Raw genomic sequence first — 20,210 nt, 5'->3', positions numbered from 1 at the left:
CTTGCAACTTACTGGGTGGCCCCCCGCCCCATCTGTGTGAAACACACATATAATAATTTATAAGTTAAACCGGACTTTAGAAGATGTCTTGGCTTACAGCTCTCCTCCATCTCTCTAGTCTTCGTCACACTTTTTAAATTCAATGCATAGCTTTCTAATGCCTTTTCCATTTTTTTTCAGAACCACAGAAATGAAGAAAGTTCATTTCTGACTTTTTCTATGTCATCATAAATTCCTGTAATAGTTACATTCTAATGAGGAAAATATTTCTTCACTAACATTTTTCTAATTTACTTAATTCCCTTATCTCCTCACTAGTGCTTGCTTAATTTAAAGTGAATAGAAATTTTTGCACTGGACTGATATTTTTCAATAAAGCGCCTTCTAAAAGTTTTTTGCTTTTCTTTTTTAACACTTAAATACACACTTAAGCAGAATATAACTTACATTTCCATGTAAAGTTAGGAATTAGTTTATTCTCAATTAGAGTAAAGCAATCAGAGAGCTTCATGATTCTTCCTCACTTAACTCTGAACGGTAATTGCTGTGGTGAGATAAGACGTTTTAATCTCAGGAACTGGTGTTTGCAAGAAGGATCAGACTGTTGATTAAAAACAAATCAAACAAAAGGCTCTGTGCAAAAAAAAAAAAAAAAAAAAATGAAGTTCAGAACCAAAGACCAGAAATCTAAAATGTCAGTTTATAAATCCTCTGATTTTAATCGGCCTTCGGTGCTCTGTTCATTAGTGCATCTGGCAGTGCCTCTTGGCAAAGAAGGTTTGGCATGGGAAAAAGCAATGTTTAAATTGGCTTGGGGAAGACATCAAGTATACAAGTCTACTTTTGTCTCTGAGGGCGTATAATTTCTTCGTTCATTTCCCCTTTTAAAAATTTACTCCCTGTGCATTTATGAGTAAATTTTAGAGCTCATGAAAGTGAGGAAATGATATCACCAGCCTGAGCCAACTAGAGAGTGTGGGTTGGCAGCTCTACTGTTGAGATCCCGAACCTGAGCCATTTTCTGTCCCAACTCAGTGTATCACATTATTTTCAGACAAGAGAAAAAAAAATGTAAATGGCACCTTTCCATGTCTACATTTCAGATGTGGGTTGTGCTCATGTCACAGGAGGACTGTCCCTAAACGTCTCACAGTGTGGCCTTGTGACCACTGGGGCCTGAATCAGGATCCCTCTCACCAAGGTGTGTGGCTGCTGTAACAGGCTCTGAGAATCGGCTTTAACTTTCCTTACTCTTTTTACCCATAAGACTGCCACAGGATTCCCTTTGTCCCCACATTACAGTCGTGGAGCTCAGATTCTAGATCTTGTTTGAGTCATAAGAAGTGGTCTGTTGCATTTAATCATTGTCATAGCAGTAAACACTCAAAACTTCCTCTTCTCCAGCTACTGAGAGATTGGTTTCAACCCCATTTGCCAGATAACAGAGCTCTCTCAGATTGATGTTGTTCTTTACTATTTTGATATAACATTTAAAAATTTTTATAGCATCAATGGCCTTAAACAGGGTGCTTCGCTCAAGGGCTGAAACGTAATGCAAAGAGTGTGATGTACAGGACCAAGCCAGGGGTGTGCTGGAGCCGGCTCCTAGCAGCTCACACCAGCCCGAGCTCTGATCCTTTTTTGGAGTCCACAGTTCTCCCCTGTACCCGTGTTCTCACTCTGCTGGTCAATCCATCAGAGTCCTGGCAGGAAACACGTGGTACGGTCAGTAAGGTGATTGAAGAGAGTTTATGAAAGGATCATGTGCAATGATATGGGTAGTATTAGAGAAGCCACATGCAATGGTGACACCTACCAGATGGCTTGAAGGGACGGAGGGGGGGAACAGCCACCCAGCACCTGCTGAGAGCTGTCGCCATGGAGAGAAATCCAACGGAAGCTGTGCCTGTAGATAGGTGAGCCTGGCCACTGCCAGAGTTGGAGGTGGGAGAGGCTGTTAAAATTTAAATGAAAGCAGACACAGCAGTGAAATCCAGGTAGGCCACAGGGCAGCTTAGGGCTCAGTGCAGCTTCCCAGAGGGAGTGAGATAAAGGCATATTTGTGCAGAGCTCAGGCAGAATCCAGTTGCCCAAAAACAGCCAGGCGCTTTCTGTTCCTCTAGCTTTATATGGCCCATGCTGGTCTTGAAAGCGTTCTTCTTGGCTTCTGAGTTAGAATGTTGAAGATGAAGTCAGTTTCCCATCCATCAGATGCAGTCTGTATTATCTTCAACCTTGATAGCCTCAGTAAACATAAGGGCTTTTGTGGATTCAAAGTTCACAATATTTTAAATAAACCTGAGACCTGGATTTGCTCAAATGGAGGCTGACAGTTACATTTCCTGTAGATAGCAGTAGGGGTGTTGTGCCAGGAATCTAGATAAATTTAAATATGCATTGGTGACTACCATCAAGGAATCCAGAGTCTAACAGAGGAAGTAGACCCAAAAACAGATATAAAAAGGAGAACCTAATAAGTATTCAGCCATACTAGCTGTCAGCCTGGCAAATGCCTTAACCCCAGGGCTGAAGAGGGGAGCTTTACTGTCATCAGCTTCCCTGTGGATTGATAAATTGGAGGCAGACAGCTAGATCCTAGGGCTGCCAAATAAATCCTTATGATTGAAATATAGCTGTGCAATACTTAGAATCATGTGAACACACTTGTGCCCTAAATGCAATGTGCCATTTCTCTGAAACTTGGTTAGAGGCGAGAAAAAAATAGTAATAATGACAATAATTACTATAATAAGCCTATTTTCCACCTCTTTGGAAGGGAACAGCCTGCAGTGTGTATCGTCTGTGTTGAACTGGGCAGGAAGGAACCCTGTTTTTATTAACACCCACACACTGCTGGCCAGGGTGCATGCATGTGTATCAAAGTATGTGTGCCCACACGCACACGCGCATGTCTTTGTCTGTGAACTGCACTTTGAAAGATGAACTGAAAGTATGAAGAGGAGGGGATAAACCAGAAGCTACAAGGCCAGACAGGTTCAGTAGCTGGATTTCCTCTGAGGCAATTTACCGCTCCGAGAAAAGCCCTGCTCTTCCCTTAGCTGCTTGGCCTGATGTGTGTTTGTGCCGATGGTGACTGAGCCACCCTCTCAGCACCCCCAGCTGGGTGTTAAGACAGGATTTTCACCTCCTTTCAGCCCAGGGGGATGCTTTTCTCTCTTCTTCCCAACCAGAAAAGAAAAATCAAACTTAACACCTATAATAGCAAATCGATCACACATTTTTCCTACAGATATAACACGTATATAGGTATCAATTCCTTTTCTTTTGTCTAGTTGGTCACCAAATTAAAGCTCAGAGAAGTAAATTATTTTGTCTGAAGTTGCAGTTAATAAAATGTCATGTATTATAATGGCTGTATTATTTGCTGTCCTAATTCTCGTATCTCTTCCCTCCCTAGTATCTTTGGGAATAAGTGAATTTCCATTTGTTTTTTGTCCTAAAAAGGAATGCCCATGTGTACTTTGGAAAATGCCATGAATTTCTTCTTTTTTCTCCTCATACTTTGTTAGGGTATCATCTGAATCTATTAGGCTAAAAGGAGCTATAAATTATTTAGTCAATTTTGTCACATCAGTGATCCACGGGATACAGAATCGGGTTCCCTCCCAGTCTGTCTCATTCTAGAAAATTTAGCCATGTCCATGAAGCACTTTTTTCCCAACTTTACAACTCTCTGCTTGGCAGATTGACTTGTTATTCAAATAAGTATATTGTTCTTGAATAGTTTTAATCTCTCTTGACTGAATGGTGATGAGGAAAGACAGAGAGTACTGTCATCCATTTAATTTGAAAATAGAAATTTTTTCATGAGTATTAATTTTCTCAAAATGAAATAAAATAATGAAACTTTATTGAGTTTAGGCACGGCGCCACTGTCTTCAATTTCCTGTTTTAAAATGAAGGAAAACACCCCACAAGATTAGCAGGATAGGGTGATGGGCTATGTGTAAGCTCACAGCTCACAACTCCCAAAAAATGGACTTCAGGTTCTCAAGACATCTTTGTAATGACCCAACTGCATTCAACGCTCAGGCATACTTGCCTCCCTATATAGTTGAGGCACCTTGAGGATGGAAGGGATAATATTGCCTGTCCAAGTACCATTGGTGTGTTGGTGGCAGGGTCACTACCTGAGTCTGGACGTGGACCCTGAACACTCACTCACTTTTCTTTCTATGCATAAGGGACCCTTTAGTCACTGCCTTTAGGGGAAGGTCAGTTCCATAGCAAAATGTGCAAAACGCTCATTATCTGCCACCTGCTGACATGTCCAGTCTTATTCCCTGCTTTGTACATTACATATCTTCTCCCAAGAATGTGTCTAGCTGTGACCACCCCTCACTCCCAAATTTGCCTTCCTTGTAAACATTTATTGATATTTCAAGCCCAGATGTCACCTCCACCAAAAAGCCCTCTCTGCCTACTCCCCTTCTTCTACCCAGTTTTTTCCTCTGTATACTGCCTGATACATTTATTCACTTAATTGATTTATTCAGCAAATACTCACACCGGGAACTGAGCTAAGCACAAGTCGTGCACCAGTGAACACAAGTGACGAGTGCTCTGTGCTCATGGAGCTCACATTCTGGTGAGACAGACAGACAATAAAGGCAGTAAACACCCAGTTACACACGTAATTACAACTAGAATGATGTCATGAAGGAAATAAAGACTGTGCTGGTGTCCGAAGAACCTGGTGAGGAACAGATGAACACACAGCCCTGTGGCTTTTCCATGTGCACATCAGACTTCTGGGGGAGGCTGATTGCTCCTTGACTCTTCCCCCATCTCCACATCCCCCGCAGCGATCAGTGCCATGGGCATCCTGCTCACTACGGGTCTCGGTGAGTGAGGGGGAGGCAGGGAGGTTGGCTGTGCTCCCAACTGACACCCTCCACTGAGATGAAGGCGCCTCCCAACCTGGTCCAACCTGGGTGAAAGAGCCAGACTCAGTCTCAAAAAAAAAAAAAAAGTGAACACAACACACACCATAGTGAGGAAGGTGCCTTGCTTGGAAGGGTAAGAAGGTGTGATACTGGGGATATAAAGAGAAGCCTCTTTCAGCTCCCCAGTGAGGGCTGTTTCCCAATAACCTTGATGAGGGGCTGTGAGGTGGCTCGTTGGGTAAAATGGTATCTAGGAACATGGATAACAGCCTGATCATTGTTCTGTCTATACCTGCACTCTTAATTCTTAGGATGAATTACTAGGGTGTATTACATTCTCTTTAGAAGCTTCTTTGGGAAGACATGTGAATAATTTTGTAAAAGGTATTTTAGCTTTTGAAGCGTCAAAAGAAGTGATCAACTATCTCTATGAAAGTGCACCTATAAAAAGAGAATAGCAACATACTACTCAATAACAAGCTCGGAGTAAATGAGGAACATTTGACAAGACATTGGTTCTTTAGGATCTCTTTTCAATTATAAGAAGAAATACTTGCTCTTGATATGCAGGATTCTTGTGAAGATTTTAAAAAATTATGTACTTTAAGGTAATGCTTATATAGTGTTGGTGGGAATGCAAATTAGTTCAGCCACTGCAGAAATAAGTTTGGGGATTTTTCATTAAATTAAAAATAGAGCTACCATTCAACCCAGCAATCCCACTACTGGGTATATGCCCAAAGGAAAATCATTCTGCCAAAAAGATGTCTGCACTTATGTGTTTATCACAGCACTTTTCACAATAGCAAAGACATGGAGTCAACCTAGATGCTCATCAACAGTGGATTGGATAAGGAAATTGTAGTACATATGCACCATGAAATACTAAGTAGCCATAAAAAAGAACAAAATCATATCTTTTACTGCAACACGGAGGCCGTTAGAGGCCATTATCCTGAGCAAATTAACACAGAAACAGAAAACCAAATACCACATATTCTCACTTATAAGTGGGAGCTAAACCTTGGGTACAGACAGACATAAAGATGGGAACAATAGACTTTGGAGACTCCAAAAGGAGAGAGGGGAAAGGGAGGCAAGGGCTGAAAAACTTCCTATTGGGTATTATATTCACTCTGAGTGACAGAAACAATAGAAGCCTAAGCCTCAGCATCATATAATATACCCTTGTAGTAAACCTACACATGTACCCCAAATTGAAAATAAAAATTTAAATGTAAACAAATAAATAAACTGTACAGTTTAAATTCTCAAATTGAAATGTGCTTTCTAAACTCAAAGTATAGTCTAAATTAGAAAGATAGCTTGCAGCTTCTAAATAAAATGAATTCATTCTTTTTTTCTTTACCCTTTTTGGTCAGTTTTGGTAGATCATGAGTTGAAGGTTTGTTGCATAATCTATTTTTTTCTTCCTTTAAATTCTGGTTCCTTTAGGTCAAAATGAGATCATTACTTATAGACTCATTAATTATTTCAGGGCAACTGTCCAATCATATGGAATCACTCTCAGAAATTATATTACGCTATATGTTTTAGTCAGTAAAACAAAGATTTTAATAACATCAAGGTGACAAGTATCCCAAGATGTTTAAAATCTTTATACTTTGTATAGTTAAACTATTTGTAGCTTTTATTAGGGAATTTTATTTATATTTATGAAATTCTTTTACTTATTCTTTTCCAATTATTAAAAGTAATAGACTTTAAAATGCTTAAAGGGAACATTAGAAGTTGAAATATGGACAGTCTATTTGATTTTTTTCTTAAACTTAAAAAGTACATATTCTCCAGTACATTAAGATCTGTTTTAAATATAACTCTTTTCAAATATGTCTATACCATAAGTACACATGGAAATACAAATGAGTTTTTACAATGTCGTTGCAACATATTATCAGTAATAAACAGAAGTTTTTTTCTGTTAATTATAAGTGACAGAACAATCTTTGCAAATAAATATATATAATAACAGAGGAAGTTCTTTGTCAATTTAATGAATTATTATAATGATTTTTTATTCAAAAAAATCGATGGAGTAAATACTTGCTTGCCAGCCTAATTTGAGAGGTGTGAAGGTACACTACAATTCAAATGATTCTCTCTCTATTGGCGTCCCAAATTTTATCATTAGTATTTGATTGTCTTGATGTTAAACTTTGCTTCTCCTGGTGAATTTTTTAAAGAAAATATATTATATTTTGGGAAGAAATAATTACATTCTCTGCAGTGCCTTACTGTGTTTGATTTTAGCCAGCTGCTTTGCTCTTTGAGAATGGGGTGTCTGGAAAGACAGGGTTTCTGAATGGAGCCGGAACCCAGAAGTAGGGTTGCTCCAAAGTCAGCCCTAAACAACAAATAGCGGTCACTGACTGTATTGTGCCAATATCCACGTTTCTGGGTGGCAAATGTGTGTCGGGGTACATGTGTGTGTTTTGACACGCCAGCCATTTTAGCCTATCGGCTTTCTCTGTTAAATTCAGCACGCTGGTCAATAGGTTTATATTGGTCTAATTTATTCGTTTCTTCGTTGAGAACCTGAAAATGAAGGAGATGGTTAAATGCTGCCTGATGTGGAATTCAACAGAAGTTAATGTATCCTTCACTATTGTGTGTTTCAGAGACTGGAGCACAAGGAGGTTTTAGTCGGCTTGTTGTTCCTGGTGTTCCCGTTCATTCCAGCCAGCAATCTCTTCTTCAGGGTGGGTTTCGTGGTGGCGGAGAGAGTCCTTTACATGCCTAGGTAACTATTGCACGTGACTTCCTCCTATGAGACCTGCCCTCTGTCACCAGCATTGATAGTTCCAGAGAGACAGTCTTTTATGTGCAGACCATTAGATCCGCATGGGACATGGGATGTTATTACTTCAGCTTTAAAAACAGCCACACAGAAGGTTGGATGAGAGCAAATGTCCACACATGTACTCTTGTTTACAGTGGTTTACCTTCAGTTGCAAACTTTATAGTTTAAATGTGAAATATTGACTTGAGTATATTCAGGATTTTAGTAGTTATCATTTATCATTTATCACTGCATCTATGTCTAAATGTGTGTTATTAAACAGAATTATAACACTTTTCTAGAAATGTTTTTTGACTTGCGTGAAAGTATGATGTTCAGTAGCATGATTGTAGTTAACTTCTTTCATTTGCTCTTTTTTCTTCAATTTAAAAATGGAAGCAATCTCAAGAAAATTTGTCCTTGGGAAAAGAACAACGATTTAGAAACTAGAAAGGACATTCAAATGTGTGTGATTACATAATGCCACTTAGCTCTAGAATGTTTGAACTGTTCTGAAGCTTGTCTGTTCTCTTGTCTTATTCAAATGTCATTGTTCCAAGGCCACTTTTCTTTTCAGATGCTTGAAAATGTCACTGAATCAGGAGACCAAGTCTTGGTTCTGCCATTTATTGGTTGACTCACCTTGAACAAGACACAAAGCTTTTTTTGCCCCCCGATTTTCTCATTTTTACAGTGGAGATTTTAGTAAACTTGCTAAAATTAACATTTTGGTTTATGATATTGCCTTTCAGGAAAGCTCATTCTTCTTCTATAAGTATGAGCTTTCCTAAAAGGCAGTATCATAAACCAAAATGTTATGAGGGAATGAGTATTTTTTATTTATGATATTGTACTAGAAATTTTAAAACACATATCATTAGAAATGAATTTCATAATCTTTGATTCCTTCAAACCAAATACCTAACAGCTTTCTTAAGACTTTGCAGCATGCGATTTTGATTCAGTTAAGGGGAAAGCAGCCCTTAATCGTTCACTGTGTCTTCTGCCCAATTTGGGAAGGAGATGAGTGCTTGATAAATACTATTCAATAAGAACAAAAATACAACACAATTCTTTATATTCTACATGGTTTAAGATAAGAGTCTTGTGAAGGCTTGCCAATAATAAGGAATGTACCTGTAGTATAGAAGGCCAAAAAGTGGCATCAATCTGTGTTCTAGATATGTTTTTGCTTAGACCAGTTGAATATATCTTAGCTTTTCTTTGTAGTACTGATGATTCCAATGGAATCATTCTTCATTTGATAGATATTCATACAGCCCCTCTGCCATAAATGCTCTACTAAAATCTAAAGCTATAAAAATAAGTGAATCTCAGTGTCTGCCCCCAAAGAGTTAACTGCCAATTAACAAAATGGAATATCTCACATTAAGCATTTAATAGGTCTTAATATTTTATAAATACTATTGTATTCATTAATGCTATTTTATCATTAATTACATCAAAACTTTTATTGCATTTTTATTATATTTCAGTCACTATTCTAAGCATGTTATATTCTTTATGTCAAGTAATTCACAGTGTAGTAGTGGGTCACAGCCTGCCCCTGAAGTCAGAGGGCCTGCATTCAAATTCTGGCTTAAACATGATCATGATTCCTCTAAGCTTGTTTTCTCATCTGTATGAAATGGGAATAGTAATAGCACCCAACTCAATGACATATTGTGATCATCAAATGAAATCATTATAGGGCCGGCTGCAGTAGCTCATGCCCCAGCACTTTGGAAGGCTGATGCCTGTAGATCACTTAAGCCCAGGAGTTTGAGGCCAGCCTGGGCAACATGGTGAGACCCTGTCTCTGCAAAAAATGCAAAAAATTAGCCAGATGTGGTGGGAAGTGCCTGTGGTCCCAGCTACTCGGGAGACTAAGGTGGGGGATCTCTTGAGCCCAGAAGGTTGAGGATGTAGTGAACCGTGATCGTGCCACTGCACTCCAGCCTGGGTGACAGAACCATGATTGTGCCTCTGCACTCCAGCCCGAGTGACGGAACCAGACCATGTCTCAGAAAAAATAAATTTAAAAACATGAGATCATTATATATAAAACTTTGAAAGTATTTTGCATTATATATGGTCAATAAATACTAAGTATTTTTATTGTTGATATCAGTTCCCTGAGGTAGCTGATAACATTATTACCATTTTATAAAAATAAAACTTGGGCCCTGAGAGGTTAGTTAACTTGCCCCAATTGGTATAGCTGATGAGTGGCAGAGCTGGAACACACATCCCTGTCTACTACAGATCTCTTACCTTCCAGACTATGTTGCTTCCCTGATAGGAACATCTTAGTGTTCTTCTCAATTACAAAATAATAAGAAAATCTAAACATAGTAAAGGACTTTCAACTCAACTCACGTGGTAATCAAGCTTCCATACTTCTAAGGGCCCTAATATCTAGTTCTTCAGGAGCTTGGGGTTCTGGGTGACAAAGATTTGTAAGCTCAGCAAAGTGTCATCTACTTTAGATACAGGAGAATAATTTGTGAGGAAATAAAGGCAGTGTGAAGGGCTGGAATTTTTTCTTTTTTTTTGAGACGGAGTCTCGCTCAGTTGCCCAGGCTGGAGTTCAGTGGCGCGATCTCGGCTCACTGGGCTCACTGCAAGCTCCGCCTCACAGGTTCACGCCATTCTCCTGCCTCAGCCTCCCAAGTAGCTGGGACTACAGGCACCCGCCACCACACCCGGCTAATTTTTGGCATTTTTAGTAGAGACGGGGTTTCACCATGTTAGCCAGGATGGTCTCGATCTCCTGACCTTGTGATCTACCCGCCTCGGCCTCCCAAAGTGCTGGGATTACAGGCGTGAGCCACCATGCCTGGCCAGGGCTGGAATTTTTAAGTAGACGTTTAAATTTGATTCTTTTGGAAGAGACCTTAGGTAAATGTTATGGAAGCTCATAGTATTGTCGCCAACCCTTTGGGGGTATCTTATTGTAAGGGGTTCCTCTTGCCCGGGCAGTGTGTCCTCCAACCCCCAGAATCATGCCAGCTCCAGCTCTTCCCAGGCTGCCGTATCTTAAATAGACCTTTCTATGACTCCAGTTTATTTTTTCCTAGGAATAAAATGCCCCTTTTCCTCTAGGAATAAGCTGATTTGGGTTAAAATAAAAGTGCTGAATACAAAGAAAGCATCAATATTACCAACAGCAAGTGCCTGCCTCATGGAACCAATCTTGGTTTTGCTTCATTTGCAAATTCAGTAAAGAGGCACCCAAAATAAATTTCAGTAAACCAGTTTTCATTAAAAAGATGACTGTTCCTACATCTATGCCTTGCAGCAGTGTCACTAAGTCACCTTTTTCTGAGTGTTTCTCTTTATGGCTTAGTAAATCCTGGACTAACACATACCATTACTGTGCCCAGCCAGGCTACTTTCCCCCTCCAGAGATGCCATCTCAGCAGATGCCAGAGCCACCTACGCAGAGGGTGGAGGTGCTTTCCTGCCCCTTACAGGTGGTCTGGGGACTGATGAAAGGGTCAGGTCACTCAGCTTTCCTGACCTCATTTGAGAGTTTAACTTGGATTTCGGGAGACACCAGAGGAATCTTAGGAATATTTGAATGGAATGCTGTACCTCTAATGAATCCATCTTTCTTCACAGTCATCATTGTAACTAAAACTGCAAGGGAGCTATGTTCCTTTTGGCCCTGGATTCCACTGGTATATAAAATTGTGCAATTGAGGTGGTCCAGGATGAGTTGGAAATTAAAGTCTGGGTAAGGAAACTTCTGTGTTGTGGCTTTAGAGAGTCTCTGATGACTTCATCAAGCCATTTTATAAATATCCACAGTTTTCTTTGAAAACGGGGACCAGGAAAAGATTTTACCTACCAGTGATAAGCTGCCCCCGTCTCAATGGAGAATGACAAAACAGTTGAGCTAAGAGTTTCTGAAATCTTCCCCAGAGCCACAGAGGATTTTACAGATGCTGTAGGCATTCCGTGGATGTGTCAGAGCACTGGATAATGCCTGTCCCATTTAATAAACGTACATATAGGCATTGAGAATGGTAAGAACATGTCCCGAATCTTTTTTTTTTTTTTAACACAGGAATCATATCTTCATGAATCTCCTTCCATCCTGACCTTGACAAGAAACAGCCATTTTTCCACAGTGTTAGTATTCAGGCTCTTTTGAGGGGGGAAAAAAAATATATATATATATATATACACACACACACACACATATATACACACACACACATATACATATACTGTACATATATATACACACACACATATACATATACATATATATATGGTGTTCTCAATGACATCCTGAAAATACAGATCATCACTTTTATGCAAAAATTCTGTATTGTCTCAGAAACTTTAGTGAACAATAGGAAAATGAAGTCGAAGGTTCAATTGGTAATCTTTCTGAGGAAGGTGAACTTTCTACTTATCAAATGTTTGTTTCAAGCTATTATGAAGCCAAATCCTAGCTTTAGATGCTCACGCATAAATTTCACAGAAGTCATGTCCAGCCTCACTGAAGCCCGGGTGAGTCCCTTCGATCCCACAGGGCTGATTTGACCATTTTATAAGAAAAATGCAGAATGAGTCAGACCAACAGTGCTCTCTCATCTCCACCTTTATGCCTAACAATGAACAAGCCACTTAAATCTTGTGGCTTCTGATCCTCCATCTCAACTCAGAAAAGGTCTGAAATATCACCTTCCTCTCATTTGCACTTTGAAATCTGTGGATGAAAGGGACAGAAATAGGCTATCTGCTTAGCATTGCATTGCTTCAGGGTCAGAGTTTACCACCAAAAGAAATTGGAATAATCTTTTCTTCTGGTGACAAAGCCAGTTTTGCAGATCTCCTTTTTGAACAGGCAAGAGAGTCTGGGGCTGAAATCATTCTTTTGTAGAAATTTTGATCTTTCATTTTTTTCCCAGCAGAAGCATATAACTTTATGGCTATCTTTTTTGTGTTTTATAAAAACCACATTAAACTGCTACAATCAACTAAAATTTCTTAGAATTGATGAAGCAGAAGTAGTTGATGATAGCTCTCAAAGTTACAGAAAGTGACTAAATATTCATTCACATGCCAGATTAAGGATGATTTATTCACTTCAGTGCCAAAGAGCAAATTCCTGTGCTACTTTAGGAAGACTTGAATGAGTAGAAGGGGGAAAAGAATGAATGGGAATAAGTGAAGGCAGAAACAATATTTTGGGATACAACTGATCAAGAATGACTGAGAAAGAAATAAAAGGCATTCACATTGGAAAGGAAGAAGTTAAATTGTCCTTGTTTGCAGACAACATTAAACTTATGTATATAGGAAACCCTGAAAACTCCACTGAAAAACAGGATAAATGAATTCATTAACATTGCAGGCTACAAAATTAACTTACAAAAATCAGTAGCTATTCTATACAGCAAGCTGTCTAAAAAGGAAAACAATCCCATTTGCAAACTTGCTTTAGCAAATCCAATAGGAAGAAAGCTGAACTGGGACTCCACGCAGCCCTATCTGTTGCCCACTGGCTAGCCGTCTTGAAAGAATCATTGAATAGGGTCAGATTACTGTTTTTCTATTTGTAAAACCAGAATGTTGGCCTTGTTCTGTAGTTCCCAAATGCTGGTTTTCACTGGTTTGGAGATAAACTATGGGGTGAAAGGAGAAAGAAAGACAATCTGGTGAATTTTGCATAAAGCTAAATGTATGCAGTTTTAACAAACTATGAAATTTTATCTTTCCCATATTTCTGGTATTCTTGTCATGACGATAAGAGCAGCAGGAGGTAGATGACCCTGCATCACTTCCTTCTTCCCCATTCATCCCCATTTTCTGGGCGGAAATTTTACTGGTTTTAGAAATAGAACATTTTTATAACCCTCTGCTACATAATCTCTAAGGTCCCTTGCCACTCCAAATTTTAACTGTGTTCTGATTCAGAATAGCTCTGTAAAAAGGGTGCTTTTTTCCTCTTAAGCTTTATGCACTGCCTTTCCCCCGTCCCCCCAACATTTTATGGCATGTCTGTCTGTGTCTGGTCAGATTCAGTAGGATGGACCAGTGGAGAAGGGAAGATGTGTGCCCTGAAGTGAGGCAGGAAAGGGAGGAAGTCCGTCTGCCATGGGACAGGCTTTCTGGAGGGCCCGACAGTGGCCCTAGAAAGTGGTCAGGAAGCTTTGGTATGGAGCCTTCACTGCAGCCACTGTGAGGTTGTGGGCTATCCTCATAAGCAGCAGGAACAGGTGATGCTTAGACGTTCACATGGACTGGCCGGGCATGGTGGCTCATACCTGTCATCCTAGCATTTTGGGAAGCTGAGGCAGGAGAATTGCTTGAGCTCAGGAGTTCAAGACCAGCCTGAGCAGTATAGTGAGACCTCATCTCAAAAAAAATAAAAATAAAAAAAAGTAAAAAGTAAAAAGAAAAGAAAAGAAAAAAAAGTTCACATGGACAAGCAGCCACTAGGAATGTCAGGAGGAAATGAGGCCCTGGCCACTGAGAAGGGCGATACAAGAAATGTCAGATGGCTCTCTTCAAGAGACGATACTGCGGATGGCTTACCAAGAGAGGCAGTAGTCCCTGAAAACAGGTTACATATTTGTCTGTACACAGAAAGTCATGAGGTGAGACTTGGGGACTGAGCTGAAGCCTAATACCTAAGCAGGGGCCTCAGACCACAGTCAGACTGCCCCAGAGGGTGAGTGGTGCTGAGTCTTTTGTCTAAAGCCATGACTGGTAAGGATGGGATGAAGTTGACCCACAAATAACCAGTCACTTTAGATTTTGTCGAGGCCAAGTCACGAGAATAGTAGAAAGCCTGGGAGCCAGGCAGAGCCCAATATTCAGTCGTTTTGTTTTATGGCTTCATTCTTTGTTTGAAAGTCTCATAGTACAATGCAGTAGAGGGGCAGGAAAAGCAGTGTAGGTTTGCCAATGAGCCACTCAACTCAAAACCTAGGAGAAAGGTTGATGCGCAGTTTTCAGTTAAGAGCTCAATGCACCAGCTTTGTGAGGATGTGTTGCTTATGTATAAGTAGACATATGTGTTGGCTAAATAACCCAAGTCCACTCAGTTATTCTTTAGTTTCAGCCATGAATCCATTTTTTATGCAGTTTTATTATGGTCATCTTAAAACATGATTCTCTTTTCATAGCAAGAGTGATGAAAGGTGAGGGAGAAAGGCTGTGCATTTTTACACTAGGAAACAATGATGTGAGATCACCATGTGATCTGAAGACAAAGAGAGAAATACAACTTAATGATACCATTGGAAGGGAATCTGTGGCAAAATCCAAAGTTTAGGTAACGAAAAGTGAAGTCAGCCGGGCATGGTGGCTCACGCCTGTAATCCCAGCACTTTGAGAGGCTGAGCAGGGTGGACCACTTGAGGTCAGGAGTTCAAGACCAGCCTGGTCAACATGGCGAAACCCTGTCTCTAGTAAAACTACAAAAATTATCCAGGTGTGGTGGCACATGCCTGTAATCCCAGCTACTTGGGAGGTTGGGGCAGGAGAATTGCTTGAACCCAGGAGGTAGAGGTTGCAGTGAGCTGAGATGGTGCCACTGCACTCCAGCCTGGGTGACAGAGTGAGACTCCATCTCAAAAAAAAAAAAAAAAGAAAAGAAAAAAAATACAGAAAAGTAACTAAAGAAGTCCTTTTTTAATCTCAGTGAAGTGTTCTAACGTTCTTAAATATGGTATCTTCCATATTACTCGCCACAGTGTAAAAGAAAGCTGAGTCTGTCAGGCTTTCCTGTTTTCCTCTCTTGCTATTCCTCCCCATGTCTCCAGTCCTCAATGGGACAAAGCCTTAATGTCAAGCAGCCAAAGACTCTCTGCTGGTTTATTAACCTACAAAGGGGTTCAAAACTTGATTAAAGTTCTACTTCAGAATACTATGGGATAAGACTAGAAAGATTTTAACTTGAATGTGTTTGTGCCTGTGCTCCTGCTATGCCAGCATGAACTACTCCATCCTGGGACCTGAAGGCAGAATTGGATGTGAGAACTAGGAGTTAAGTCTCATTCAGAGAGGGCTGCTCTTGAGGGCAGTGCCCAGGAAGGGAGGGACCTGGGACTGCACCAGACTGGTGGTCAATCATCAAGGACTATGGGGCAGTGCTATGGGAAGGTTGTGACCAGGAAGGGAAGCAGGAGGACTTTGCTGAGGGGTTCTACTAAATGTTTAGTCAAAGCAGAGATTGTAGATCACAGACCAATACGATATTAGAGCAGAGCAATGGCTAGAATGAAGTGAGCAGAGAGTAGGTCAGGGTGCCTGTGGGCTGGAGATCCACTGGCCAATATGTTGTGCTCAATCAAAGTGCAGAGAAGTTTGAACAGTTAATTATCGGACTGGAATTCTGCCCTTAATATTACCAAACTCTGTTAGTTATAAAAGATGAATGTTTGTGTCTGTTAAGCCCTAAGTGGTGAATAGCAGATGTCTTGGAAATCAGGATTTGAAAGTAAAATCTAGCGTAAAGTATAATTTAGATTCAGATGAGACTGAATACAATAATACATGTAGAAATGTAAGCTACGCCACATAACTAATTTCAAGTCATGATTTCAATCTACCCTGTACAAATGAGATTGGGTGAACTAAAGTCAAAGGAAATCAAAGAAACATAAGTATAGGCCTCTCCTTTTTCTTCCTTCCCTTTTTTCTTCCTTTGATTCTTCAAACCTCTTCATATCTTTTCTAACCTTCTGTGCTCAAAAGCGAGCAACTCGAAAGTGAACAACCCTAGCACTTAGCAAGTTAGCATTCTGCAATGCCATATTGAAGGGGGCTGTGAAATGTGCCTCTGTGGATGGAAGAGGGAGACTCAATTGCAGATGCCACACACCCAGTGCCGTATAAAGTGGGCTGTGACTTTGCAGGGAGGACGTGGGTGGACCTAAGTGTTGCCATTTCAGCCTCTTGTTCATCAAGCTCCTTTGTTGTTATTGGTGAATTTCTTTCTTTCCTTTTCTCTTAGAGAATACATCTCAAACCAGGGACTCCTTATGCAGATTTTGGTAATCTTAACAAATCCCTCTTACTGTTTTAGCAACCTTCTTTGTCTTGTTTTCATTAGGGTTAGGACCACCATTTTGTTTGCCTGTGTTTTCTCATAATTCCCAGCATGATAAATGCTGGTTACAAAAACAATTGTAGGGAATTAAAGAATGATGGACACATGATGAGGTCTATGCCTATGCAGTCAGGTCTGTATTAATTCATGGGACTAGAGGAGAGGACATCAACAAATAGTACATTACCCAGTGTACCTTTGCTTCCAAAGTGAAGTTGCTGGACTCTCAAATATAGTAGTTTGTGGAAGAAGAAATGATAGAACTCAGATTCGCAAGATTAGTGTGCTGTAGAAGGGTAGAGAACATGGTTTTCCTAATTTTTGGAGGCAGTTTTAGAGTCACATAGCTTTGGCCAAAGGTCTTCCAAGCCTTGATGGAAAATGTATTAATAATTGAGACTACGTCAACCAGGCTGGAGTGAAGGAAGCCAGTCCTGGAGTAAAGGCACCATCAAGGGGAAACAGCCAGGCCCTGTATATGGACAGTTCTGGTGACAAACAGTCGTGGGTTTTATTATCCTCAAGGTGAACTTGGACTGATTGATTTTTAAGTACACCTTTGTTTCCATGTTAGTTTCTGATACCTTCAACCACAATGATTCAACTACGCTTATGAAGCAGCCCCTGCTATGTTTTAGTTGCTTAAAGTTCAGGAATGAATAAAATGTTATTCTATCCTAAAAAGAGCCTGCTTGAACTTCCAAACAGTTAATACTTTTATTTCTTATCAGGGTTGAATGCAAAAGCTTCCTCATTATGTATTAATTCACCAAAGAGATTATACTTTACATTATCTTCATTTTCAAAAAAGTGTACATTGCAGAGTAGAGAGAAGTTTGAAATGATTGTGAGGAAGGCTTTGCTTAAGCACTTGTTTGTGTCCTTGGTGTGTGAATGAACATTAACATAAACACGTGCTACAATATTTTACATACTACCAGTGTATCTTACCTTCTGCAATATCTGATCTATAAAAATAATGTTTGAATCAAACCTTTTTGAAGCAAATAATAGCGCACAAGGAAATTTACTCTTAAAATTTTTATAATGAAATTAGGTATTTTGGGTCAATCTGGACTTTGATAAACTGAATTTTCTTGAGGTGTTATTTACAGATCTAATCACATATTTTATTAATGTGTAACTGGTAGCACATATAAACACAAAAACACTGCATTTGATACCTTTAACTTCACCTTTAGTTTACAGAACATGTTCACATACACTATTTCATTTATTCCACACAACTCTTTGATGTGGGTGTGGCAGGAAATATTGAGCCCTTGTAAAATAAATCAGAAAGGCTCCATGAGAGATTCTCCTGTGGCCACAGAACTCACGAACAGCAGAGAAGGGCCCACCTCAACCCGAGAAGGGCCCAGCTCAACCCGAGAAGGGCCCAGCTCTCTTGACCCAGTTCCAGACTCTTTAATTTCTAATGAATTCCCAGTTCCCTTTTCCTCATTGTGTACCTCCAAACATAAAGTCTGCACTAGAACGTTTGTGTTCCACTGTACCTAATAGAGTCCTCTGGGCCTTAGGAAGTGACTATACTTATAGTAACCTGGTTTTGACATGTCTGTTTCTACCTGGAATACATGCAAACTTTACACATTTCCTGCTTCTTACTCTATTTAGCAGAAAAATAATTGCCAAACAGTAATATCATTATAGTATAATAAGTTTAATGTTATAATGGATTGTTTTGTGTGTATCAGGTGTGGAGCACTACAAACAATTGTTATTCTCCCTCACGATATAAATAAATTAAGAACTAGAGAACTTAAATAATTTGTCCAGGATCAAACAACAGTGTCAGGGTGGACATGCAAACCGAGGCTTTTCTGATGCCAGAGCCCTGCCTTATTTACTGCTAGATGTTTCATAAATTTTGGAGCTGGTAGGTAGACTATAAGGCTGAGAGGAGTAAAAGATAATTAGGTAAGTTCTCAGAAGGTGAAAGCATTGGCATTTTTCTCCCAGTTGTGCCACAGACATGCTGGAAAAGAACAGAAGAAATCTGTCTCAAGGAGAAATATATAGAAAGAATCCTTTCATACTTACCCCAGGATCTCAGCACCTAGCATGGGAGGCTAAGGAAATACACAGAAATTTCTTTGGGGATTCTTTTCTTGGAATATGAATAAGTTCTTAATTCATTAATATATTTCTTAATCCAAATATATTCATTCTTCTGGAAAATTTCTCCAACCGTTGAGTGTTTGAGATAAAGAATGAGGGGAGAAACGGGGACCCTAATCAGATTGGAATGAAGCGAATTCGGACTAGGTTTCACTTAGACTCTCTAAAATTGGGAATTCTTTAAAGGAGTATAATGGTAAGATTGCCTCTGTCTTGTATTTATAATGCTACTTATAGATACTCTCAGTGGGTTATTATAGCTTGTGGACAAATTAAAAGGTAGAATTTCAGTTCTACTTATTAGCAAAAAGATACTCTTTGTTGCATATAATTAAGCAGAAAGTGAAGCCATAGCAAATATAAAATGTCTGGGCCAGAGGTAGAAATCTTTCCACTTCTGTGAATTCTGCTGTAAATGTGAATGAGAGGTGTTTTGTTTTGTTTTGTTTTGTTTTCACTTAAAATCTTCTTGGTGAGTTTCAGGAAAGTATTTTGGACTCACTATTACACAATGATTTGCTGCTAACAAGTTCCCAAACAACAGATTTAAAACATTTGTTATTCTGATGCGAAAAGACAAACATTGGTGGTTTGCATTTCCTATTAAATTCTCTTTGAATGTGCATCATAAAAGCAGAAAGAGAAATGCAAGCATTTTTAGTTATTTAAGTGCTGCATGCCTAGCAGTTTGTCAATAAAATCAAAACTGGAGATACCCCCAGCCTGTTAAGGAGAGAGGTGTCTCTGTGTGTCAGATCGCTACATTCTCAAAGGCAGTGGTGGTGATTCTTTCTCAAACGTGCTTTTAGTACTGAGCTTAGTACTGAGCTAAACCACACAGTCAGCAGCCTGAGTTTGGCTTTGGTCTCTCCAGGCTATGATTTTGTGAAGTGTCAGTGTTTGCACTGGCTCTTTTGTGCGTGTTGTGAAGGCCTCTGATCAGCAGCCCAGAACCTCCTTCACCAGACTGACCAGAGCAAGCCGGACAATGGTTTCATCTCCCTGAAGGCCAGAAAAGCATGTCGTTTCTCATTGGCTTGACTTCCCACTTTCAAAAGGAGGCCATGTCCTGCCCCTAGCGATAGAGAGAAAGAGTGTGTTTCTCTCCCCTGCTGCTGAGATCTGCATTCAGGCAGATGCTGAAAGATGAAGTTTCATAGTGGAGAAACATCTTGATCTCTGTGATATTTGTGTCAGACTTTTAAGAATGTGATACTCTCTAAGAAATTTGCAAACCTAAGTAGAGATTATTTTATATGGCTTAACATTCCTTTAAACCATATGT

At 39.8% G+C, this 20,210-nt stretch overlaps 1 protein-coding gene across 4 annotated transcripts in view; it reads left to right on the top strand.

The window, feature by feature from the left end:
* Positions 1–20,210, top strand: part of TMTC1 (transmembrane O-mannosyltransferase targeting cadherins 1) — a 284,687-nt gene that overhangs the window by 173,372 nt on the left and 91,105 nt on the right. For all 4 annotated transcript variants that reach the window (XM_031650377.1, XM_031650376.1, XM_031650378.1 and 1 more), the window contains one exon: positions 7,547–7,668. In XM_031650377.1, the coding sequence (XP_031506237.1) occupies positions 7,547–7,668 (122 nt within the window). The remainder of the gene's footprint in view (positions 1–7,546; positions 7,669–20,210) is intronic.

This window comes from Papio anubis, chromosome 9, assembly GCF_008728515.1.
Source record: "Papio anubis isolate 15944 chromosome 9, Panubis1.0, whole genome shotgun sequence".
Taxonomy (NCBI): domain Eukaryota; kingdom Metazoa; phylum Chordata; class Mammalia; order Primates; family Cercopithecidae; genus Papio; species Papio anubis.
This window is presented reverse-complemented; position numbering and strand designations above follow the sequence as displayed.